Raw genomic sequence first — 27,264 nt, 5'->3', positions numbered from 1 at the left:
AAAATTGGCAAACTCTGTCCCATATTTAAAGAGCTGCATTTATTTTGTACAATAAAAAGCAGTCTAGAGAGTTATCAAGAAATAGAAGGCATAATATAGTCAGGAACTGGTAACATAGTAAGAAGGTCAGTGCTAACGCAAATAAAAAGCCAGGGTAATCCAGAAACACATAAATAGCTAACTGCTCTAACAATAACCCAAACTATCAGTGGCTTGAGACAATAAAAGTTTATTTCTCATTTAATGTTTAATCTAATGTAGGCCAGGGTGGGAGGGGCTCTATTTTGCAGAGACATTAAGTGACCCAAGTTTTCTTCCATTGAGTGACCTTCCTATCTCTTTCAGGTCCTATTTCTATTTGCATTTAGCTGATAGATGGCAGAGGACGGACAGGTATGTGCCTCAGCCTGGAGGTGACACATGTCACTTCTGGTTATTTTTCGTTGGCAAGAACTAGTGATTTGGCCCTCACCCAGATGCAAGGATATTGGGAAGGAGAGAACGTAGTTGTTAGTGAGCACCTGTAGTCCGTCACAGATCCAGAATCAGTGGTAGTTGTACTCTGGTGCTAAGGTAACTGGCGTGCCTTATCCAAGTGAGAATAGTGTGGGACCATTTCTACGAGTACAAGGTGGGGAAAAATGTAATGGAGTGAATGCAATTTCTAGGGGTTCCGTGTCATGTTATACAGCCTTACAAGGATAAAGTAGATAAATTTGCAGGGGATAGGAAGAATGGTTACCTGGGGGAGTATAACCTGTTTTAGCCATGATGGCATATGGAATGGGCAAAGTCAGCTCTCTGGGAAGACAAGATAGGAGAATGAGAGATCCTCAGAGGGACTGTACTGTACTAATCCAATCCAGAGCATCAGTCACTGTGCCAGGCACAGTGTAGACACCTTTATCTTTAAAAAAAATAAATAACAAAAGCCTTTCCCTTCCACATATTCTCCAATATTATCCATTTCTCATCTTTCCAGCAAAACTCTGCAGAAGAGTTACTTATACTCTCTGCCTCTACTTCCTCTCTTTGCATTCTTTCTTGGAACACCCCAACCTTTCACATCCACCTCTCCACAGACTTCTCTTCAGGGTCACCAGTGACTTCCACGTTGTTAACTCTTTCTTTGTTAAATATTTTCTTTACTTGGCTTTCATGATGCCCATGTTTCTGGCCTTTCTCTTTCCTTACTGGTTGCATTTTTTCATTTACCTGTTTGCCTATTCCTCTTTCTCTTCTTAACCTCTTAATGTTTATTCTTGAGCCTCCCAAGAACCTGACCCCAGCCTTTCTCTCTTCACCTACATTCATTTCCTTGGTGATCTTATCCAGCCCTGTAATGTTAAATACCATCTGTTTGATGCTGAATTTTCTAACTTCTCCCTGAATTTTAAACTCACATTTCTAAATGCTTGATGAAAAACTTCATTTGTATATCTAATAGGCATCACAGACTTAACATATCTAAAACTGAATTCTTTATTCCAGCCTCCCAGCCCTCTGGTAAAAACCCTCTCCTTCTGCATTGTTCCTCATCTTAGTAAAGAACTACCATCTTCATCCAGGTGCTCAGACTAGAAACCGTGGTATCGTGATATCCTTCTTGACTACCCCTTTTTCTCACATCTAATTTGTTAGCAAATCATATCTTTTATGTCTTCAAAATATATTTAGGATCTTACTGCTTCTCCCTACCCTGATGCTATTTCCCTGATCCATCATCTTCTGCCTAGATTATTGTATCATCTTCTGCCTAGATTATTGCAGAAGCCTCCTAAGTTCTTTCCATTTCCACTCTTATCCTCTACATTCTGTTCTCACAGCTGTCAGCGTGAGCTTATTCAAGCCAAGTCACTTCTCTCTTTAAAATATTATGCTGAGTGAAGTAAGTCAATCAGAGAATGACAAACATTATATGGTCTCATTCATTTGGGGAATATAAAAAATAGTGAAAGGGATTATAGGAGAAAGGAGAGAAAATGAGTGGGAAATATCAGTGAGGGAGACAGAACATGAGAGACTCCTAACTCTGGGAAACCGAACAAGGGGTGGTGGAAGGGGAGGTGGGCGGGGGGTCGGGGTGACTGGGTGACAGGCACTGAGGGGGGCACTTGATGGGATGAGCACTGGGTGTTATGCTATATGTTGGCAAATCGAACTCCGATAAAAAAACATACAAAAAATAAAAATAAAACTTTCTTTTTTCCCTAAAAAATAAAATTAAAAAATAAAATACTCCAGTTGGGATCCCTGGGTGGCTCAGCGGTTGAGCGTCTGCCTTCAGCCCAGGGCATAATCCTGGGATCCGGAATCGAGTCCCACATCAGGCTCCCTGCATGGGACCTGCTTCTCCCTCTGCCTGGTCTCTGCCTCTCTCTCTCTCTCTCTCTCTCTCTCTCTCTGTCTCTCATGAATGAATAAATAAATAAATATCCTTTAAAAAAATTAAAAACTCCAGTTACTCCCCATAAATAGCTTACCATGGCCTCAAAGGCCCTGTCTTATCGGGCCCTGGTTACCTCTCTGACTTTGTCTACCATCTCACTTAAATACATTGCACTGGCCTCCTTGCTGCATCTCAGCTGTGACAAGCTCATGGATACCTTAGGGATTCCGCACTTGCTGTTTCCTCTGCCTGAAATACTCTTTCCTGAGATGACCTCCTACGTAGAATTGAGAGCATACTTGGAGCTAGGCTGTGTAAGTTTGAATTTTAGAGTTGTCTGACCTTGGCCAAGTTATTTAACCTTTTTTTTGCTTCAGTTCCAACATCTATAAAATGATAAAATAGGAGCTACTTTATAGACTAATTATGATGATGAAATGATTTAATATACATAGAACACTTAGAATAACACCTGCTCTATAGTAAGCACTATGTGTTAACTATGATAATTATTATTACTTCACTAGGTCTCACCTTAAATGTCACCTGCTCAGAGATTATTTAAATCGTGGTAGAATCATTAGAATGGATAATGAATATGCAGCCTTCTAGGGGATCTATTTCGAAGAGGACAGCTCACTGTGATGTAGAGACAACCCATGTGTAGGAAATGTCTCTTTGTGAATGTCACAGGAGTACCCCTTCGTTGTTGCTTTTTTTTTTTTAAACCAACACGTGGGATCCCCTTGCCCCTGCTTTCCTTTCCCTAGTCAGTCTCTCTTGTAGGATCTACTGCTGTCCAGTATTCCCTCTACAACTCCAGATCATGTCAATTCAGGCAGGGATCTTTGGAGACAGACAGTTGGGGGGACCTGTAGTGATAGACATAAGAGAGAGAATTACCTCACCACTACATCCTCCCTTCCTTTTTGCCTCAGTATGGATTTCATAGGCAGCATCCTTAGCTCTCCATTTTCTCCTCTCACCTTTATCAAAATATTGGGAAAAATTTATTGACTTTAAATATTGTATCTACTATTACCTGTGTGGGTGCATGCTTGTGTGTGTGTGTGTTTAAACTTTCCCTTTAGAGTGAAAAGGAACAAAAGGAAAAGGGCAAAAGAGATGACCTTTTAACTTCCTATTTGTTCTCATTGTTCTTATCAGCAAGCTTTCTTTAAAACATCTAGACTTCTGTGGTATCCTTCAGGGACAAGAGGATAGGGAAGTATTGTGAGGCTTGCCCTTGTTTTGTGGAGAAAATACTCAGTCATCTGAGATGACAGGCTACAATGGAAATGGATAATGAGGGAGGGAACTCACTGGGGCCCTCGAAGCAGGTAGGTTTAGAGAAAGAGGGTAATGGGACCACTCAGGCTGAGAAGGCTCCAAGGTTGACGCATATCACAAACCCTTCTCCACTTGCAACCCTATATACAAGTGGTAGAAATTCTTACCCAGTGGCTTGGAACTGGGAGTACCTACTTTCAGTGCACTGAGAGGAAGTATGAAGCCACTGAAAATCTAGATCTAATGCTCCCAGCCACAGTGAGAAGAGGTGTGTTCTCGGTATTCTAACATCATCTACAAACATAGTAGCAGGCTCTTTATATTATGACATATTTGAGATGCTTTATGGAAGTTAAATTTTTGGAGCTCAGTCCTTCTAGAACTACACATTTACACTCTAGTATATTTGTCACATTTCAATTTTATTTTATTTTTTATTTTATTTTACAGAGAGGGAGAGAGTGAGCATGAACTAGGCGGGGAGGAGCAGAGGGAAAGGGAGGCAGACTCCCCACTGAGCAGGGAACCCAGTGCGGGGCTTGACCCTAGGACCCTGAGACCATGATCTGAGTCGAAGACAGATGCTTAAGTGACTGAGCCACCTACGGACCTCTTTTTTTAGTTATACATTATCTTTTTACATATATGTACTATAAAGTAAGCTTTCAAGTCCAAATTTGATCTAACAGTGATTCACATTATAGCTTTGCACGAAGCAGATGCACTTATTTCATTGGAAATTTTCTAAAATATTTAGACCATGGTTTATTGGATTTTAGTAATCTGGAGGTGAGGATAAAATAATTGAATATCTAAATCTACTAAAAAGATTTTTGCTTATATATAATTCTCTAAGTTGACCTAGAATAACTTTCATATTTTTCCTTTTTTTTCCCCTTTGGTAAAACCAGAAACAGGAGCTATATGAAGTAATTGAACTATTGGTAAATATTCCTAGTGATATTCTCAGCACCCAAGAGTTTCTGTCTTAATTAGGACAGAATAGCCTTTAGATGAGATAGGCCAGAATTGTGAGACCAGTTAATGGATTAGTCTCCCTACTTTGCATCTCATTTTTGTGAGAGTAATATTTTCAGTTGTAAAGTTCATACTCGCTTTCTTCCAAGTGGGGAGATTTTTGTGTCATGGCCTAATACTTCCCTACTCTGCTACATCTGTACTCATTAATGAGTAGTAGTTCTTGTAAACCAGAAAGGAAAAACAAAAAACCCTATTGTATGTATTTAATAAGTGAGGCCTGCTTCTTGAATTCTTCCTTGCTAGTCCCAATCAAAAGAATTGTTTGTCTCCCAGAAGTGTGCAGTATCCTGGAGGGGAGTATACTGACTTGTGCGCCCACTGGGGCACCCTCAGCCAGTGACCTTGTACACTGCCTGGGTGTATGTGTGGGGGCTATTCAGAGGTCTGTTTTGGGCCATCTTTCCCTGATGATAAATGTCAACATGCCATCTGACTGGAAAGATGCAGATAACCTCCTTGGTGATTTCAGGGTGTCTTTGGCCTTTTATAATGGATCAGTTCCTTTATTCCTTCAGTTCATGAGTTCCAAAGGCTTCCTTCCCTAGTTCTTTGTTTTTGTTGTTGTTTTGTGAAGGGAGAGTGCACAGAGTTTCTGCAAACCTTGATTGGGATATTTCTGTATCCACTCTCACAATATATGTGGGCAAATACCCTCCCAGAGTAGAAGTGTAGCCTTTGTCCTAAGACCATTCAGACCTTTAAGGTATAGATAGAAAGATTCCCTGGCAATTAGGACCCTACATTATCATTATTTAGCTCTTTAAAGGGAGGACTGGAGATCTAAAATTTGTAGACATCTGGATAACCTATTCAGAAGTTTTTACACTCTTCAAAGCTGCCAAGTTACAGAGGTCTAATGTGAGTTTCTTAACTGCCTATGTCCTTACTGTAGTAATTTTCCTCCAAGAGTTGACACTTGCAGTTAATAGCACATAAAGGGATGATTGATTAAATGGAACCTCAGTACAGAGCATACTTCAATTCATGTTTGCATAGAGTGATTTCCAAAAGGTAGGTTACTTATAAGATTGCATACTGTATGATTTTGTCCTTACATAATGGAATGCTTTTTTAAAACAGACTTGATTTTTAGAGCAGTTTCAGGTTTTAGAAAAATTGAGATGATAATAGAGTTCCCATATAGCCCATATCACCCCAATCACACACATTTTTCCCTATCATTAACATCTTACAGTAGTATATTTGTTACAATTAACAAGTCAATTGATATATGATTATTAACTAAAGTCGTATGTACTCTATTCAGATTTCTTTAGTGTTTACTTAAAGCCCTTTTTTCTCTTGGGGGATCTCATCATATATATCACATTATATTCAGTTATCTTGTCTCCCTACACTCCTCGTGGGTGTGACTGCTTCTCTGACTTTGCATTTTGATGTCCTTGGTAGTTTGGCGCAAGTAATCATCAGGTATATATTGTCGATTGCTTCTCTTGGGATTTATCTGATGTTTTTCTCCTGATTAGACTAGAGCTGTGAAATCCTTTGGTAAGACTGTTTAGCTTTGTAAGAAATGGCCATGCTGTCTTCCAAAGTGGCTGTATCATTTTTGCATTCCCACCGAGCAATGAATGAGAGTTACTGTCACTTCATGTGTTTGTCAGGATTTGGTATAGTCATTTTTTTGGACTTCAGCCATTCTGATAGGTTGTGCAGAAGTTGAGATGTAATTTTTAAGGTTGGTCATTTAGTCTTGCTATCATATTTTATCTGACTTTGGAAGCCTTAGCTTTCTCCTGATATTTCTCTTCAAATCAGCATTGAGAAGAATATATGTGCTTTTTTCCCATATGAATAATTGTTAACAGATGTTTAAATAGTATTTCGCATAATACATTAAGATAAAATTACCTATTCTTTGTGCTTTCTTATTAAAAGTAGCTTATAAGCTACATACTATTAGTGTTAAGCTACATTCCATTGATGTTAATGTCTCATGTTTAATTGCTTTTGTTTAATCTGTTATTCTCATTTTCCATTCTTCAGAGTCATTTTGCTTTTGTGTTTGTGTTTCTTTGTTTATAAAGTTTTTTGTTTCTGTTACATTATGTAGTTTTGTACCAATGGCTAGAAGCAGATCGTCATGGCAAGAGCCAAGATGCTGCAAATACGACTTCAGGTAAAAATAAAAGTAAAAATAAAAATTGAGGTGTTAGAAATCCTTATTTTAATTCACCCCAAGCCCATAATAATTGGTTTTTTGTTTTCATTATTGCTTGGGTAAAAAATAGGTATTATTTTGTATTTTTGTTCTCTCATCTGTATCTTAATTTTTATAAAGACCTCATTTGCTTCATGCCTTGAAAAAATTATTCACTAGTCTTAAGCTCTCTTGGCAGATATATACTATTTTCTGAGGAGGAAAGGCTGAATGAATTGCAGCTTAAATTTAGTAGCAAGTTACTTAACAGTATTACTTGGAATTAAGTTTATATGTGTTTGTAGTGGGGGATATTAATATTTGCACAAATTTACAATCCTTGATCATTTCAGGATAGTGTTAAAAAAAAAAAGGTAGATTTTAAGTTAAGGATGTTTGTGTATAATTTCAATTGCCTGGGAACCCAAATTCTTAGACTGATTCATTTCTCCTGCTAAGTCTTAGAAGTAAATTCTAAATTAGAAATTCATTTTTAATATGGGTTCAAAATGAAAAGACTAGGTTGTTTACCCATCTCCCATCTTCAGAAGGCTTCTTGAAGATTCTCTTCTTTGCCTATTAATAGTAATGATAACTACATCCACTCATGTCTAAATCCTTAACAGTGTTATCAGAATTTCTACATAGTTGGTTCTTCCCTTAATTTACTTCAAGATGATATTTGCCAAGACAGCTATATATATACAGCAACGATCTTTCCTATTGCCCCCTTTTTCCTGGCCGTCTAGTAAGTGGTGGTGGTGGCAATGGTGGTGGTGGTTCTATTTTTTCTTTTCTTAGATTTGTGTTTCTTTTTAGTGAGTGTTTCCATTTTTTTTGCTTTTGTGAAATTTTTTCTCTCTGAAAAAGGTGATTTTCCTTCTCTCTCTTCTGGTGATTCCATTGTGCTTCAAGAGGGTGTGGTGTTCCTTAGTTAATAGAACAATTATATTGAAAATGGCACTCTCATGACTTTTCTGAGTTATCCTCTGCCCATTAATAACTTGATATATGAGTGAAGATAATGTTAGTATTTTACCAGACTCAGGCAGGAATTCATTAAAAGGTAAGTGTTGCAAGGAGTTATATCTTACATTATGTGCCGCTTATTCTGTTCACAAAGTGTTTCATATTTTATTGACTCTTATGATAAAAATAAACATTTCTGTGGGTGGGTGAAGGAGAGGAATTCTTGGTTGCTGTATATTATCTGAGGATATCCTGTTCCTGAGTCGATAGCAGAGTCAGAAGCATAGACCTTTAGGACCAAAAGAGAATTTTTGTTTTGTGTTTTCTGTGATTTAAAGTGAAGGGAAAGTAGTATTTTTCTTCTTTTTTTTAATGAAGAAGTAATCTAAAAATTCTTAGTGTTTGCATGAAAATCTAGTATCAGCTTAAAGATGTCATTTACCCTTCCTGAAATCAGACATTCTGAACCCTAACTCTTCTTCAGGCACGCTAACTTGTGGACACTTCCACATTTTTCCATTGATTTTATAAGCATGCTCTAGAGGCATGTTGCAAAAACTCATAAACTATCCTCAGGGATGCTTTTAACAGTTTTTCTTCTAGCTGTGAAAGCTATCTATCTCTTAGAAGATGGAAATGTGGAGTAGAAAGATAGAGATGAAGCATTTGCCTAGATAAGTAAGAAGAATCCAAAGGAAAATAATCATTGGCCAAGGGCTGAAATTACAAACAGTAGGTTAGTTGCTGCAGCATATCTGTTTAAACTATGTGCCTTTATTCAGAAAAGCTTCTGTGTATTTTATATCACAGTTTCCAACAAGATTTTAGAGTGTGACATTTCCCTCCTTTGTGATCTGTTAAGTTTTGGACTAAAAGATGTTTTGGTATCCATCTTTTCATACTTTTACCAAAAATGAAAACTGAGTCTAAATGCCCAATTATGATTTATAAATTACTTTGATATCTTTACTCATACAAATACTGGTAAGTGGCATTTATCTTTTGATATGACAGTTTGTGTTTTACGCTTAATTAAAACTTAAGTGGAAAAAACCCAGGAGACAGAATGATATTCCAAGGTCTTCTAATTCTTCATTCTCAACTTTTTGACATTGAGAATTGAAGAGCCATCCATCCTAACTTTTTTTTTTGTATATTTTTTTATTGGAGTTCGATTTGCCAACATATAGTATAACACCCAGTGCTTTTTATGGAACTAAGGCATTTGGGAGAAACCGGTCTCCCGGGAATTAATTTGGTCAAGGAGATAAAGAACTGAGGTGACAGCTATAATTGAAGTTTTTTAAAAATATGTAATAATCAAAGTATAGCCTCCCTTAATTTTTTCCAGAATTTTGGCAGGTAATAAATTTGGCTTAGAATAGCTTGTTTCTTTTCATAGGTTTAGGGTGTTTAAAATGTTCTGTCTACTAAACTAGACAACTTAGTAATGATGTTTCTAATTCTGTTCATTCTGTTACTTGTAAAAGCCTGGGTACAGTCACCTTTGTCAGATTTCTGTGGAAGCACAAGCAAGATTGCCTCCTTTGAGCATGGCAGCATTGTATATCCATGTACAAAATCTCAGGATCAGAAGAAGTATGATTCAGGATGCTCAATTTGGGATGTTTCTTTAATAAATTAGATGTTTCCAAGTAGATATTTTATCACTATATATTGAAATAAGAACAATAATTAGGTTACAGCAAAGATCATTTTGGTAGATCTTGATTTTTAGTATTGTTATCTGGCCAGGATGCTGAAATTCAGATTCTGAAGTTTTATTTTTTTTATTTTTATTTTTTTTAATTTTTATTTATTTATGATAGGCACACAGTGAGAGAGAGAGAGAGAGGCAGAGACACAGGCAGAGGGAGAAGCAGGCTCCATGCACCGGGAGCCCGACATGGGATTCGATCCCGGGTCTCCAGGATCGCGCCCTGGGCCAAAGGCAGGCGCCAAACCGCTGCACCACCCAGGGATCCCGATTCTGAAATTTTAAATGCAGATCCTTTTATTAACAGTTCCTTTCAGTTGTCCATTGAGGATTTTACCGTTCAGACTATTAGAGGTAGAAATTGAATCAGATTTCAACATTATTAGTCAATATATCTATAAAATAAAAAATAAAACTATGACATGTTTGAAAAAAATTTAGATATTAACTAATTATTAATTATTTATTATAGGTGAAAATTTTGACCAGAGTCCTTTGAGAAGAACATTCAAATCTAAAGTGCTGGCACACTATCCTGAGAATATAGAATGGAACCCTTTTGATCAAGATGCAGTGAACATGGTATGTATGTTTTTTCCATCTTGAGCCTTTTTGTTTCATTAAGATGACAATAGTAAAAAAAAAAAAATGACAATAGTAAGTATATTTTGAATGTCTACATTATTTTATTTATTTATTTATTTTATTTTATTTTTTTTACATTATTTTATTTAATTGAATGTTTTAAATAAACAGTTCTGTAAGGTGGATAATATTGTTCTCATTTTATAGACATGGAAAATGAAGCTCTGAGAAGTTAAGTTACTTCCCTATAGTTTCCACAGCTAATAAGTGTATACAACAGACTCTCAAAGTTCATTTTCTTTTTTTTTTTTTAAGTTTTTATTTAAATTCCGGTTAATTAACATACAGTGTAGTATTAGTTTCAGGTGTATATATAGTGATTCAATACTTACATACATCATCTGGTGCTCATCACAGCAAGTGCCCTCCTTACTCCCCATCACCTATTTCCCCAATATCCCACCCATCTACCCTCTGGTAACCATTGGTTTGTTCTCTATAGTTAAGAGTCTTTTTGTTTGTTTGTTTGTCTCTCTCTTTTTTTTCCCCTATGCTCATTTATTTTGTTTCTTAAAGACCACATATGAGTGAAATCATATGATATTTATCTTTCTCTGACTGACTTTTTTCACTTAATAACATAATACTCTCTAGCTCCATCCATGTTGTTGCAAATGGCAAGATCTCATTCTTTTTAACGGCTGAATAATATTCCATTGTGTGATTACTACCTCTTCTTTATCCATTCATCAGTTGATGAACACTTGGGCTATTTCCATAATTTGGCTATTCTAGATAATGCTGCTGTGAACATTGGAATGCATGTATTCTTCAAAGCCCATTTTCTTTTCCTACTATTAAGCTGTGTTGTGGGTTTGTATTAATTATACATAGATGCTTTGATAAACAGTAATATTTGTTTGCCTGGAAAGGAGCCTGATAGAAGAAGCGTGATTACAGTTTTCATATTTCAAGGAATGTTGTATGATGGGCCTGTAATTTATCATATTAACAAAGTAAAGAGGAAAAGGAACTTCAATTCGTCATTTACACATTAGTAGAAATTTATTTATAAGGACTCTGAATTAATGCAGTGAACTACCAGTGGTGATTATAAGTACCTTTAGAGGGTCTTAGAAATAGTCATAGTTTTCAGATTATTTAGGAAGGGTCCTAATTAAAAGCCTGGGTAATATTTTGGGATTCCATGAATGGAATTCTTTGATTATAAAAATCAGAGTGCCCTAAAGTGAGCAAATCAGATATCAGGCATCATAGGCACAGAAATAATTAACAGTGGACTGAGACATTGATAGCTGTAGAGTGTTTTGAGTATTTTAAAGGTAGAGCCAACAGATCCCATTATGCTATGATACTATAAGGGAAAGAAATTAATATACAGTAGATACCTGCTAAATAGTCATGTAAGTTACTTTTGCATACATGCTTACATGTGCCCATTGAGAGTTCTAATTCATATTTTATAGAGGTTACTAACCCATAGTTATGCAAAGAGTCTCAACGGTTAAATCCAGATCATTCTTACTCTCTAGCTGACTTTTTCCCTATCTACATGCTGCCTCCTCCAAAGAAAAATGATGTCACTTAGTTTTGAGCTGCACCTTAAAATGATGTGGGTCACATTGGACCTTTTGTGATATTTCTGTATCACAGTAAATTCATTCCAGTCTCAGTTTGCTGCAAAGAGGGAGTAACATGGTACTTTTTCTAAGTACAAATGCCTAAGGCACTTGGCACTTTGACTTTGATTCTTCACAGAACACAGTATAGTTATTTCTCTAACCAGAGATGCCATTTTGCTGCAAGTTAATACTGTGAGGCCTAGCCTCATCTTTGGTGAAGATAGCATCATAGATATTAAGTAGAACACAACTGTTTGTTATATTTATGATATTTGGAGGGAGCACAGGCAAGCTTCTAACTAAAATAGCCAACAAACAACAATGACAAAAAATAATTTATCAGCTGCTGTGCCAGCAAATTAATAGAAAAGTATTAAAGAAAAGAGTGTCTAAATGAAGCAATGGAAACCTAGATAAGAATGTAAATAGACTACAACACTTGACTTCTTAAATTAGTAAGATATTTCAAAGTATAAATTTATCTGTGAGAAATTAGAATGGTTCTTACTACAATATGAATCCATAGTCATTTGGAACAAAATGCCACTTTTTCTTTCTGTTAGTCATTTGAATGCATTAATAATGAGATATCCATGATAACTTTAGCCTTGGTCTGTAAAGCATTCATCTTTAAAGCAGCGATCAGCTTCCTTAATCTGTTTTTGATATTTTCTTTACCCTTGCCTCTGGGGTTATTTTATGTAAGCAACCAAAGTCTTCTATGAAAAATAAACACATAGGCTTGTGTTTTGATGGTTAAACACCACATAGCATTTGTTTATTGCTGCAAATCTAAAAGGATTTGCTGGCATTCCTTGAAAATCTCTGAAAAGCATCCCATTAAACTAGTCTGCATTTGGGTCATAGATTTACTGCCCTTAATTTCCTCTGATTTATTAGTAAGTGCATTTGTATGAAGCTATAATTTATTCCCACCTAGAGGTATAAAGCTTTCTTCTTGCCTTTAGCAAAATCTCACTCCAATGAGTCATCACCTTCTGTAATATCAGTCATTTCTTTAACAAGCAACAGTAGTGCTTTGAAGAAGGATGATTAATTTCATACAGAAATTAAATACTCCAAAGCAGTGAACGTTTTTAAATAAAAAAAATTCCATGAGTGCCATGCAAATGAAATAGAAAATGAATGTAAGGGACAGGTGAAATTATTTCTGAATTAATTGCTTTCTATGTCTCTCGGTTGCTGATTGAGAGATTTTCATGAAAAAAAGGCAAAAGGGAAGTATCAGAAAACAAAACAATACCAACAGTCATATACCTTAGAACTAACATATTTCAACATTGACAAATTTACTTCAGATTTGTACTTTTTCTTTTAAATGAAGCAAAGCATTGCAAATGGAACTGAAGTTCCCCTGCCTCCCCCTACCCCTGTTTCAGATCTCTGCATATTGGCATCCATGACTATATAATATTCTGGTCAGTAGAACTTACCCTTAAGAATGTAGAGAACCTAGGGATTGTTAAGAAAATATGATCAGTACCTTTTTAAGCAACTTATATGAAGTATGAAGATTCTGTTTTGTATAACTGTTCTAAATGAAACATCTGATATATATTTTAAGTAACTAAAAGAGTCATAACTTATAAAGCTTTTTATAATCTATAAAGCTCTAAGTTTACAATTTCTTTTTTACTTTGATCACAAAGAAAGGTAGCGTGGAATGATGAGCAAAGAGTAAAGGATAAAGGGCTGACTGAGAAAAATCTATTTCAGATGCCTATCTTATAAGATTCAAAGGATAAAGAACTATATATACTTTTTAGAGACTCAGCAAGTGCTTGAATTTGAGATGGAGAACCCTTAGTTAGATTAATAGGGTTGACATTAGAATGAAACTAAGCCCTCATTTTCATCCAGGTTTAAGTTCATGTCTCACAATAAAATTCTAGGAATGGGGCTTTAATCCAGCTGTTACTGGAGGAGCCACTTGTTTTCTTAACTTTGCAGCTGGAATATTCACTGGTGTCTCAAATTTAACATGTCCAAAACTGAATTTATGATCTTCCCACTAGCTTTGGTCAGTAATGGTACAACCATCCACCTGGTTGTCTTAGCTGAAAATCTGGCATTATCCTTGAAGGTTCCCACTTTCTTACCCTCTCCCATGTGCAATCAGATATCTATCTACTTCTCTCTGTTTCTACACACTCACCTTAATCCAAACCCCCAAACTTATGTGGACTTCTGTTCCTATCCTTTTTATTCTTTACACTAAAACTTCTGCTTCTGCTTTTCTCGGGAAGGCTCTTCCGCTTCTCCTTCCCCTGGTGAATTCTTAGTGACCCTGCAGGTTTCATTTTAAACAATTTTTCAGAGAAGCCATCCCTGACCACCCTTCCACCATTCAGTCAGGTCCCTTCAGGTTCTCTTAGGACCTTTTAGCACCTTGTATCCTTTTGTAGTACCTATCACAATTGTAATTAAATAATTGATTATGTAGCTAGTTATCAGCTCTGTGTCTCTTGTCATAATGTAAGCACCACGAAGACAGGCATACTCTCCCTTATTCATTGCTGTATCCCTAGTTTTACATACAGTAGAGGCTGAAATAATTGACTAAATGAAGGAATGTTTGCATACTTATAATACTTCCCTTCCCTTACAGAGAAGTATTGTTACCTCCCCTGCAAAATCATCTTAAGCAGGAGTATTTAGGTGCTCTCTCTTCTCTGTTTCTATAATGTCTTGAACATACTCTGCAACAGCACTGATCCTATTATTTTAGAACCATTGGTTTGTGTGCTTGCCTTTTTTACCAGACTGTGAACTCCCTGAAGAGATTATTTTCATATTTGTCTTTTGAATTACCAAGATCTAATGTAATACATGACATAAAATTAATATTTATTAAAGGAAAAAGGTGGGAGAGAGGGAATGAACATCAGAGAAAGGAAAGGCAAACAGACCAACTTTGAATAATTTATTTTTGTGTAATAAGAGAGGGCATAGAAGTCATAGAACTATAGAAAATGGAAAAAGAAATTGTTAAAATTCTAGCCAGACTGCCTGAAATAGCCCAGAGAGATAATAAGGACATGTAGTCAGCTCAAACCAAGAGCGATACACAGCATTGTGAGCCCACTTTTGACTAAAGTAATCTGATTACCAATGGTAATCCGGTAAACATTGACAACCCTAAATGTTTAGTTGTTTTATTGTGGGAGTGTGGGTTGGAAAGGGGATACTGTTAGTAAGGAGCAGTATTAGGGAAAAAGAGATTGTTGAATGCCCTAGTGAACAAATCTTGATTTATGTCTCAGGTTTTCTGAAAACTGAACCTCATAATTCCTACAAGAATTCTCACTTTTTAAAAAAATGAAAAGGCAGTAGCATTTTCCAAGTCATGGTTCCCAAATTAGAAATATAATTCTTACTTTTTTTGATTCGTAGGAAGAGAATTTGAGAGTTCTTACATCTGTTATCTGTAGTGTAGAAAGTCATTCTTTACTTTGAGCACAACTTTTGGCAAGCTTTTCCTGTAAATGTTTGATGCATGCTCCAGAAAGCTACAAAACCTTAGGGGAATATTTGGCAGCTGTTCAAAAACAGTTAGAGCTGTAATTTTGTGGTTTATGATGTCAGGAAAGCCTATCAAACTAAATCTTTATTTCGACTTTGGAGGTCACCTGTGTTTCTGTATTGTCTACTACATGTAAAAAGAGAACTATAGACTTAATCAAGAGAGGAACTAAATCTGATCCTGTGCCCCTAGCTGTTGTTTTGTTTTCTTATTCACTTGTTTATTTATTCTTTCAACAAATACATACATGGCATGCACTATCCCAAATAAGTTTGAACATAACCTGGAAAAAGAGGGATTCAAATCTTTCTTCCCATAATCTTTACGGATAATAATAGATGTGTCACATGGGTTTTTATTCATAAAACAGCAGAGAATCTCCTCTTCTTATAAAGATGAAAGCAATTTTAATGTGAAGACATAACTATAAAAAGGCCTTGTCATGGCCTTTCCTTACACAGCTATTCCCAAGATTGGGAATAAACCAATTTTCGTCTAACAAATTCAGGTATTTGTGTTTTACCTAATTGTCTTATTCTTCCCAAATATACATAGTAACTTAATTCTTACCAACATTTATAAAAATAATTACATAAAGCTACCTTAGTTATTTCTAGGTCTCATATTCAGTGTTTTGAAATATAAAGATAAAGACATTTTCATTGACCTAATAATACTAAGCTTCATGATTTTGCTTTTAGTATTTATTATCAATTACCATTTATGGCCCCAAATAGTATATTGTTCTGTGCATGGTACTCTTGTATGTTTACAGTTGTAAAAATATAGCACCATTCCTAGAGTCACTTGCAATCTAGAGAGCCAAACAAAATAGAGAAACTAGTAATGTGTCAGTATACAATGTACATGTGTATACAGCGGTATACTTCCCCATTCACTAAAGACTTTCTAGAGGAAAAGTGACATTTTAATGGCATTTATAGGATGAAAGCAGTATTTTTTATGGAATGATAAAGGAAAGTTCTTTAAGATAGTATTTATGTAGAGACTTAAAGAAAGTTAAGGGAGTGTTTCCATCAGCTACTGCTGTATAACAGACCACCCCAGTATACTACTTAAGTGGCTTAAAACATGGATTGTGGGTTTTTCATAATCTGGCCGTTTTTTTGTTTTTGTTTTTGTTTTTATATAGGGCTAGATAGTAAATAGTTGAAGCATTATAGGCCGTTTAGTTTCTGTCAGTTATTCATTTCTGCTGTTGTAGTGCAAAAGTAGACATAGACAATGCTTAAATGGATGAGTGGTATTGTGTTCTAATAAAATTTCATTTACAAAAACAGGTGGCAGATTGGATTTGACCTAAGGACTATGGTTTGTTGACTCTTGATTTAAAACAACAAAACTGTTACTTTGCTTACAAATCTGCAATTTGGGTATGGTTTATTAGCAAGGTAACCTCTCTGCACTACGGGGTGTCAGTTAGATTGTTTCGAAGGCTAAAGACTAAAATCATCTGAAGGTTCACCCACTCACAGGTGATATCTCCTGGGCTGGAAACATTGCTGGGGAATCCTCAATCTCTGTGCCATCTCTTTGTGTGATCTCTAGCATGGCAACTTCACATTGGTCAAATTTTTTATATGTTGGAGTGTATATGACCGGAGATATGGAAGTTGTATTGCATTTTTAAGCCTACCCTGAAAAGTCATTAATTTGTCACTTCTCACCTCCGTTATATTTTACTTGACTGGGTGAGGGGTAGGCAGACTGGCCCTCTGGGCAAATCCAACTGGCTTCCTATTTATAAATAAAGTCATAACCATTCCTTATGTGTTGTCAGTGGCTGCTTTTGCACTACACTACAATGTTAGTGCTGAGTAGTTGTGACAAAGTTTATAAGGGCTGCAGAGCCTAAAATATTTATTATCTGGCTTTTTACAGAACAGGCTTTCAGTTCCTGGGTGTAGGCACTCTCAGTGAGCCACCCATGACCTTGATGGGAGAATGGCAAGGTTCTAGAACAGCATTGTAGAGCTATCTGGCTTTTTACAGAACAGGTTTTCAGTTCCTGGGTGTAGGCACTCTCAGTGAGCCACCCATGACCTTGATGGGAGAATGACAAGGTTCTAGAACAGCATTGTAGAACTAGAAATACCGTTGGAGTCGTTTTTAGAAAGTACAGTCTGCCATAGGGAATGAACCACATGGAAACTTAAAGGAAGATCGTTCCAGCCAGAGGGAACAACAAATTTTGGCAAGTGCCTGCGAGGTGTTTTCACAGAACAACAGTATGGCTAGTGTTGCTGGAACAGAGTAGGTGAGTAGTAGGAGATGAAGGCAGAGAAGTTGCCAGGGCCAAGTTCGTGTGGGGCCTTATAAGGGCCTTATATTGTAAAGAGTTCAGGTTTAGTGAGGTAAGAGGCCATTGCAGGTTTCAAGAAGAGGAACAAGATCTAGCTTATATTTTCTAAGGATCACTGTAGCTACTCTGTAGGGACTACAGTATGGGGATAAGGACAAAGGCAGGAAGACTGTTGAGCAGAATATTAAATAGTCTTCTAGCTAAGAAAGGAAGATGGCTAATTAGAGTAGTAAGAGTAAAGATGGAGGAATTTGTTTCTGAATATAGTTTTGAAGGTAGAACTGATGGTCTTTATCGATGGATTGGATTAATGGAGTGAGAGAGAAAGAAGTCAAGATGACTCCAAAGCCCTGAGGCATTCTTGCTACCTCCTTGGACCCCCTCTGAAAAAAAATGCGTTTCAGTACAGGAAGATTGACATGCTAGGTGGCACAAACAGTTCCATACCCCTCCTGCTAAAACCCTGCAGAGGCTTCTTCCCATTGTCCTCTTCAGATTTCTAACATGACTCACCAAACACCTTTGCAATGTAGCTTCTAATTATTTCTCTTGGGTTCTTTTTTTTTCTTTTCTTTTTTTCTTGGGTTCTTTTTAACTTCCCCCTATCTTGCTTTCTGTTTCCCACCCACAAAAAACACATGTCACTTCCTCAAACCCGCATATTCTGTCTTCTGGGCTTTTGCACATGTGTCCTCTCTGCCTTCTCTCCATCTCACTAACAGCTATGCTCATCTTTAGGCTCCCACTTAGACTTCCTGTTTTTGTTTTTGTTTTGCTAGCTCCTTCTTTTCTAATTTAGGTCCTCCTGCTATGTTTTTTCCATGGCAATCTGTATTTACTCCATCACAGTACTTCCCATACTTTACCATTTATTTTTTAGTCATTTGTCATCCTTACTGGACTGGAAGTTCCATAGGAGCAGGAGCATGTCTTATGTCTTTTTCAGCTGAATCACCCCCACAGGGCCTGGCTCATAAAGACACTTAATAAGTGTTTGTTGATAATTTGAATGAAGGACACGTAACTTTTAAGGTGAATTGCATTTTCTTAAGTAACATGGGGAGAACTTCCAAATTTCACATCAGATCAATTGTTAAGTCTGAAAAAAGAAAAATATAATAGCTATGGTAAAATTATTTATATGCAGGAAGCATATTGCAATACAAAAACAGAAATACATAAGAATGATCATTATGTTAAGGTAGTTAAATTACAAAGTTCTTTTCAAATTTTTTGTAATTTTTATTTTGTTTAAAATGTTTTAAAGAATGAATTCAAATTGCATTTTAAGAATTTTAAATTAGGCATCTTTGACTTTCAGGTCGTTTTGTTCCCAAATTTGACTCAATCCTGGGTAGTTACCAAGACCTAAAGCATAATACTTACTGGAACGGATCTAAGATGTCATTGTTTCTACTCTTCTGCTTCAGTAAATAAAAAAAAAACCTTCCATTTTTAAAGTTTCTGTTTCTAAGATCAAGTATCATATTGTTCAAAATAGTAACAAAGTGATACTATTGTTTTTATTTTTTTTTCAATTTATCAAATGAGCCTTCACCTACTTCTCTAGTCCTCTGAAACATTACCATCATCACTTCAGAAATAGTGATTAATACTTAAATATTAAATGTTTGTAAAGTACCATTGAATATTTTGCCTTCAAGTCATTGACTAGCAAATGTAGATAAAGAAAGTGAGACTTGGAGAAGTCACATGCAGTGTTGAAGGTCACAGGCTTGGATAAGAAGTTTACTGGGAGCAAGTCAAAGATCTCATTCTTAGTCAAACCTCCTGCACGTAATATACAGTAAAGATGTTTTTTCCATCTCTATATATTTATATATATGTATGTATGTATGTTTGTATGTATATATATGTATGTATATATAGATTTCTTTTAAAAATAATTTTATCAATGTGTAAATGAACTTACAGTGTATCTCTAAGGCTACTACTAATAATATTAAATATGGATAAAACTTGTGTCCTTTTGAGTCTTGTTAGGTTATAAACAACTAACATTTTCTCTAGTTTGAAGTTATTTGTGTATAGCATTCTCATACTTTTTCCCCTTTCCTCCACAGTTGTGCATGCCTAAAGGGCTGTCTTTCAGAACTCAGACTGACAATAAAGACCCTCAGTTTCACTCATTTATAATTACCCGGGAAGATGGCTCTCGTACCTATGGTTTTGTTCTCACTTTTTATGAAGAAGTTACAAGTAAGCAGATCTGCACAGCAATGCAGACGCTCTACCAGATGCACAATGCAGAGCATTATAGCAGCGTGTATGCTTCATCCTCCTGCAGCATGGACTCTCTGGCAAGCAGTATTGATGAGGGAGATACAACTTCCCTTTTGAAACTCCAGCGATACAACTCCTATGACATCAGCAGAGACACCCTGTATGTTTCAAAAAGTATATGTTTGATCACACCACTGCCATTCATGCAGGCCTGCAAGAAATTCCTTATCCAGCTTTACAGGGCGGTTACCTCACAGCAGCCACCGCCCTTGCCGCTGGAGAGCTACATCCATAACATTCTTTATGAGGTACCCCTCCCACCTCCAGGGAGATCACTGAAATTTTATGGTGTTTATGAACCTGTCATCTGCCAGAGACCTGGGCCCAATGAACTCCCCCTCTCCGATTATCCTCTTCGAGAGGCCTTCGAGCTTCTGGGGTTGGAGAACCTGGTGCAGGTGTTTACCTGTGTTCTTTTAGAGATGCAGATCCTTCTCTACTCGCAAGGTAAGTCTTCCTTGGGTTCTAAAACTTCCCCCAAAAAGTACTTATAAATCCAAACTGCTGCACCTCCATGGGGTATTTATTAAAACCAAATTATTAATGGTCAGAAGCCTTCTGTTTTGTGTAAAAGGAACACCTATTTTAGGTGGGACCAGAGGCTAAGATATTACATCTCTTTGAGGCATCAGTGGCTGTGGAGAAAAACAGGAAAGCCTACAGAAGCATTAATCTGATTGACTTGAATATATTTATTTTTTAATAGAAATAGGCCCTTTTTTCTAGATAGTACATAATCATCATAAAAGAAATACATTTCTTTTCATATTGAAAGTGAGAATGATGTTAGTACCAAGAACATGTAGCCAGCCATCTCATTTTTTGCAGATCAGTAAAGGTTCACATCAAAACTCTGTTGACATTGGACAGGGATAAATGAGATTGTTGACTCTGAAGTTTCCTAAGGCATTCATCTTTGGAACTTTGCCTATGGGAGATCTCACTAGCTGTGACTCTCCTGGGTTAACGGTTCTACTGGAGTTGTATGGAGTGCTTTTGTTTTATTTTGCTTTTATTCCCAAAAGGAAGTTACCTTTGTGATGTTTTCCATTCAAAGTTCTCCCAGCATATACTTAAGAAACCTAACAAAATTTGAGTTTTATATTATGAGTGCATTTATGATGACTAATGTTGAGTCTAAACTAGAGTACTTGTTCCAATCTGAACATGATTTTGCAGAGGAAATAAAGATGCTCTGTCTTAATGAATAGTGAGTTGAAGGAAAATACAAAATGGTTGCTACATCGATGTGTCCTTTGAAAAATGTGGCACAAATATTTGGGTTAGCTTTTTGCTAACTTGTATTTAGGCTAGCAGGATTGTAGTGCAATCTCCTGACTGCTGCCGTCAAGCTTATTTTACCACTTTCCTTTTTTTTCTTTTCTATTTTAAATTATAAGTGAAGCTGAGCCAAGTAGGCTATATTTGTACTTCCCCATCTTGTGTGTATGTTGACACTATTTGTGTGTTGACAGCCCTTCACGAGGTTGTGTTTTCTTCAGTTTATCCTACATAATGTTCTTTGATAATGTGTTCTGATGTCTCAATTTTTGTTGTCAGGAAGTTCTCTAATGACCAATCTAAATTCTTTCCTTTCCTCTTGCTCTCACTTTCTTAGGGCTGATCATTACCTGCAGATCACGTGTTTGTATCTAAAACATGTAACTTTAAGTAATTTTCTCTTTCAATTTCTTCCCTTCTTGCTTTTTTCCCTGAAGCCAGGGTAGGGGTTAGAGAGTTGCTGGGAGAGAGCAGGGGCTTGGAACTGGATAATTTAGATCCTGGATTGACAAGAGATCTTGAAGGTCGTTTGGTTCAGCTTTAGTTCTGACTTGGTTCAGCTTTGGGCCAGAAAGAATATTGGTTTTTGAAGACATAACAATCCTAGGTTCGGATCTCTGCTCTGTCACATACTAACTGTAACCACAGACAAGTTACATAATCTTTGTGTCAATTAATTCATCTTTATGAAGATAACAGGGTTTTTTTCCCTTCTCTCTCACTGATTTATTGTGAAGGCTAAATAAGAAAACCTGTACATGATACTTGACGCTAAATGATAGCTGATATTATTGTAATTATTATTGATTTATCAGTCCAACATAATCCCCTATAAATTATGTATATTTTAAGTTGCATGGGTCCAACATATTATTGCATTTAAAGTATAGCTTTGTTAAATTAAATAGTCAAGGCATTTGTTTCAGGGTTGAGGACCTAATAAATGTTCTCTTATATTGAATGTTAGGACTTTTTTTTTTTTTAAGCCAAAAACAAAACAAAACAAAAAAAAACTTTCATTATCACACTTTCTCTATTAAAAGGCACTGTATGTCTCACCGTGTGTGGTCTGTCCTGAGCTGTCATCTTTCCGCTGTTTGATTAGCTTATCCCAGCTGGTTCATGGAAGCTGTTGAAAAGTTATAATTGATTAATATCTGCCAATTCAGTTTCAGATGAAGAAACATGAGTGTTTATGAGCATAAATGAGATTTATTTTTTGTTTTTTTTTTGTAAGGTTTTGTGGTAATTTGGTTTTATGAATCCTGAGATTATAGGACCCACATACTCTCCTCACTCTCTCTGTCTCCCTCTTCTTTCCCTCTACACACACACTCTTTAAGTGTCCTACAAAAGAAAGTCTCATATGTTGTTTTTTTTTTTAAGATTTTATTTATTTATTCACGATAGATATATATATATAGAGAGAGAGAGAGAGAAGCAGAGACAGAGGCAGAGGGAGAAGCAGGCTCCATATGCCAGGAGCCTGACGTGGGACTTGATCCCGGGACTCCAGGATCGTGCCCTGGGCCAAAGGCAGGCCCCAAACCGCTGAGCCACCCAGGGATCCCCAGAAAGTCTCATATGTTAATTTTATAACCATTCACCGAAATCACTCTATGTTAGGAATTATACTATAAAAATGTCTTGTACGTTTTGGGGTTACTTTTCTGTTCAACAATGAGCTACTGCTCTTATCCATGTTTTATCAAAAGAAAGTTGAGGCTCAGGGAAGCTAAGTAACCTTCCTGAGATCACACAGCGATTAGGTAATGTTGTAGAGGCTAAGAATGGGACTTGGATCTGTCTTTCTCCAGAGTACTTAACCACCATATTAACTGTATCAGGCACTACACTTAACCTTTCCTTATCTGTCTTAATATTTATTTTTAAATTATTAGCTCACTCTGCTAATCTGTTTTAATGATATCATGCTAAATAACTGTAGAGTATAAAATGAAAGCTCTGCATAAATGCACATTTTAATATTGACAGTGTCTCTCCCATTAGAGAAAGAGATTCAATTTAAATGAATGCAATAAAAGTGATTATGTTGATTTGTACTCTGGTGCCCTCCTTCATTCTTCCTGTGTTAAGGGGATCTTAATAACATCTAATACTTCTTGTTTTATTCACTAATAAAGCTATGCCATAAAATTTAAAAACATTGCAAGGGCTAAACAATAACCATGAAAACCCAAAATGAATCAAAGTAGATGGATTTTAATGATGAAACTGTCCTTCTAGACTGATTTGAAATTCTGGTCCACAGCCCATTTAAACAGATTCAATCTGCCATTTACAGAGTGTGTATATTACACTCCCAAAGTGTGTATTATTACACTTTATGATGGTAACTAGCTAGAAGTTTTAAGTAGAGAATGCACCCAAGAGATAGAGGCTCTTTTCCAGGACCTCAAATCAGAAAAGGTAACTTTCTTCTGCACCCTGGAAATACCTGGAACAAGACACTGGGAAGACTGGAATATGATCCTCTTTTCAGAGGAATAATGGAGGGAGGAATAAAAGGAGAGCTTAAACACTAGTGTCTGGTTTTCATGTCCATAATTAAAGTCTCAGGAACACTTTGGAGCCTTGCTTACCTTCTTTGACTCTTTACAATGGAGATAAGCAGTTACCCACAGCTCACACTGAACTGCCATCCCAGCCTGTGATTCCTTCACAATGCCTCCTCCCCACCTTTCTTATCTTTCCTCTTGTAAATTGTGCATGAAGTAACCCGGTCAGAAAGTAGAAGCTACTTAAAGTTCTCTTGAAAAAGTTGGAAGCCTTCTAATCACAAACTGCTAGTTGTGCTCAGCTGAACACCATAGCTGATTTGGTCATAGGATTTTTTTTTTTAAGGTTTTATTTACTTATTCATGAGAGAGAGAGAGGCAGAGACACAGGCAGAGGGAAAAGCAGGCCCCATGCAGGGAGCCTATTCTGTCTTAGGTAAGTTCCTATATTTCAGTTTATTCTGCCAATCTTTCTGTTGCTGTACTAAATTTTTACTATAGCTTTAAAGTAAGTCTTGGTATCTGGTAGGGAGCTTCCCTCACTACTTTATTTTTTTTTTCCCCAAGAAATAGACTAATTTATTCAATATGCATTTTTCACATGTGTCTATAGGTACATTACAATATAAAATAATGGCATCATTTTAACACGTAAAGCTGAAAGAGCTTTCAAAATCATTAATCCTTTGAAGCCATACCATCATTAGCACTTTGTAACAAAGATAATGCTATGTTACAGACAATACTACACCTTCTTTTTTATTGGAATTGCATTGAATCTGATTTGAGGACAATTGACATATTTAAAATTTTGAGTTTCCCCTTCCACGAAAATGCTATAGCTCTCCACTTCTAAGGGTCTTGTTTAATGTCTCTCAGTGAAGTTTTACAATAGTAAACAATTGCAAATAATGACAATTGTGTTTCTTCTATTCCAGTATTTCTCACCTTTATTTCTTTTTCTTGCCTTACTACATTAGCTCTCCAGTATAATATAGAATAGAATTGATAGTAGCAGGCATCTTTGTCTTTTTATTACACATTTATTTATTTTTTTAAAATACACATTTATTTCTTTATTTATTTATGAGAGAATGAGTGGGGGTGGGGCAGAGGAAGAGGGAGAAAGAATCTCTATTTGGCTCCACACACCCAGTGTGGAACACAAGGTGGTGGGACTCCATCTCACAACCCTGATATCATGACTTGAGCTGAAACCAAGAGTTGGATGCTTAACCAACTGAACCACCCAGGCGCTACTAAAAAAAAAAGAACACTTACTGTTTCACTTATTATAAAGTATAATATTTTGCTGTAGTGTTTTTTTTGGTGACTGCCTTGTACCAGGTTAAAGAAGTTCCCTTTATTCCTAGTTCAAGTTTTTAAAAATCATGAATTCATGTAGTATTTTATTGAATGCTCCTTCTACATCAAATAAGATGATCATATTTTTCTTCTTTTAATCACTTAATAAGGTGAAAAATCCATCCCTCTATTCCTGAGATACACCTTACTTGTTTTTTTTTTTTTTTAAGATTTTATTTATTTATGATAGAGAGAGAGAGAGAGAGGCAGAGACACAGGCAGAGGGAGAAGCAGGCTCCATGCAGGGAGCCCGATGCGGGACTTGATCCTGGGTCTCCAGGACCACACCATGGGCCGAAGGTGGCGCCAAACCGCTGAGCCACCCAGGGATCCCCACCGTACTTGGTTATGATGATGTATCATTACTTTTTAAATATGGTTTGATTTAGTTGGTTCATATTTTTATTAGAATTTTTGCATCTATGTCTTCACTCTAGTGTTCATTTCATGTACTATCTTGTCTGGTTTTTTGTATTAAGGCTATTCTAGCTTTATAGATTGAGTTGGAAAGTGTTCTATTTTTTTCTGGAAGATAGAGAAGACTTTATTTAAGGTTGTAATTATTTGTTCCATGACTGAGAGAACTTGTCTACAATCTGTTTGTTCTTGTTGGGAAGATGTAAGTTACCAGATCAGTCTAATAGTTTACTTAGTTTTTTTTTTATTTCTCCTCTTCCTGCCCCCTCCTTCTGCCTTTCTCCTCCTCCTCCTTCATCATCACCATCATCATTATCAACTATGAACAAACACCAAATATGTTTTATAATACCACAGGCTACCCGCTGGTATTTGACCAAGAATATAGCAAAAGAATCCTGATAGTTAAAAGATGCTGGCAGATTACTAGTTCTTACTAGTCCCGTTCACTCATTAACAGTTCAGTCCATCATCTTTATTGTATGAAATGTCTCACAGGCTGAGGTTGCTCAGGTTTGCAGACTTCCATTCGTTCTTGTCAGGTTCCAGAAGCAGTAGTGGTCTAAACAATACACGTTTCACCCTTTCAAGGCATGTGGTATAATTGAACTAATGAATTCAATAGTAGATAATTGTAGATAGAGATAATATTATCTCTTGCTCTACGCCTCTTTTGAGGTGTTAATGTATATTGGATTTCCTTTACTACATAATTCATTTATTCTTTCCTTTACCCTCAGCTGCTATTCCTCCTTTTTATTTAAACCCAGATGCTTCTACCTTTGGAATAGCATGCCTTAGGTTCCAGTTTAGGTTCAGCTACATACAAGTAGATTTCCGGCTTCTACAAGTGACAGAATCAGGCAACTCTTTGTACATTTCCAGAGTCAGTCCTGTAGGAAAAGAGGCTCCTGGTTGTTTATCTCCTCCTTGCATTCTCTTTGTAACAAGATCCTGTATAAATAGTTTCCATTTTATTTTGGAATTCATCAAACATTGCCTTCTCCATTAGAGTGTTTTTCCAGCATTACCTAAGACATCATTAGTATTTCAGGTTTCAAGATTATGTCTTTCCTTTTTTTTCTTTTTTAAAGATGTTATTTATTTATTCATGAGAGAGAGAGGCAGAGACACAAGCAGAGGGAGAAGCAGGCTCCATGCAGGGAGCCGGATGCAGGACTCGATCCCCAGCCTCCAGGATCACCCCCTGGGCCAAAGGCAGGCACTGAACCGCTCAGCCACCCGGGCTGCCCTATTTTATGTCTTTCATGCACAGGAACAGTTTAAATTAATGTTCAGTAGCAAGCTGGTAATTGCTTCTCATGGAAATTCTCTAGTCCAGCATCCCAATACTCAATACTGGGACATGCTCACAGATTTTTGCCATACCCCAGTCTGTGCTTTGCACATAGGGCTGTGGTGCAGACTTTGTCCATACCAGGATTCCTGTTGCTTTACTCTGTAGGCTTAGACAGTTTTATTCCCATGTAGCTTGTCCAGTTAATATTGCTTGAAGGGCAATTTATAGGCTTTCTCTTTTACTTTTGGGGAAAGTGTTCTGCAGTCATACTAGTATCTGTTGCCATAAAACATTCAGGTAAGCCTGTTTATTATTTTTCATTTAAATTTTTAGTTAGGTAACATACAATGCAATATTGGCTTCTGGAGTAGAATTCAGTGATTCATTGCTTACATACAACATCCAGTGCTCATCAC

At 36.5% G+C, this 27,264-nt stretch overlaps 1 protein-coding gene across 7 annotated transcripts in view; it reads left to right on the top strand.

The window, feature by feature from the left end:
* Positions 1 to 27,264, top strand: part of DENND5B (DENN domain containing 5B) — a 193,867-nt gene that overhangs the window by 74,996 nt on the left and 91,607 nt on the right. For 5 of the 7 annotated variants that reach the window (XM_041735706.1, XM_041735704.1, XM_041735705.1 and 2 more), the window contains 3 exons: positions 6,795 to 6,860; positions 10,040 to 10,149; positions 19,747 to 20,413. In XM_041735706.1, coding sequence (XP_041591640.1) covers positions 6,795 to 6,860; positions 10,040 to 10,149; positions 19,747 to 20,413 — 843 coding nt within the window. The remainder of the gene's footprint in view (positions 1 to 6,794; positions 6,861 to 10,039; positions 10,150 to 19,746; positions 20,414 to 27,264) is intronic. The other 2 variants (XM_041735707.1, XM_041735703.1) reach the window with 1 other exon arrangement.

Source organism: Vulpes lagopus, chromosome 21 (assembly GCF_018345385.1).
Source record: "Vulpes lagopus strain Blue_001 chromosome 21, ASM1834538v1, whole genome shotgun sequence".
NCBI lineage: Eukaryota > Metazoa > Chordata > Mammalia > Carnivora > Canidae > Vulpes > Vulpes lagopus.
This window is presented reverse-complemented; position numbering and strand designations above follow the sequence as displayed.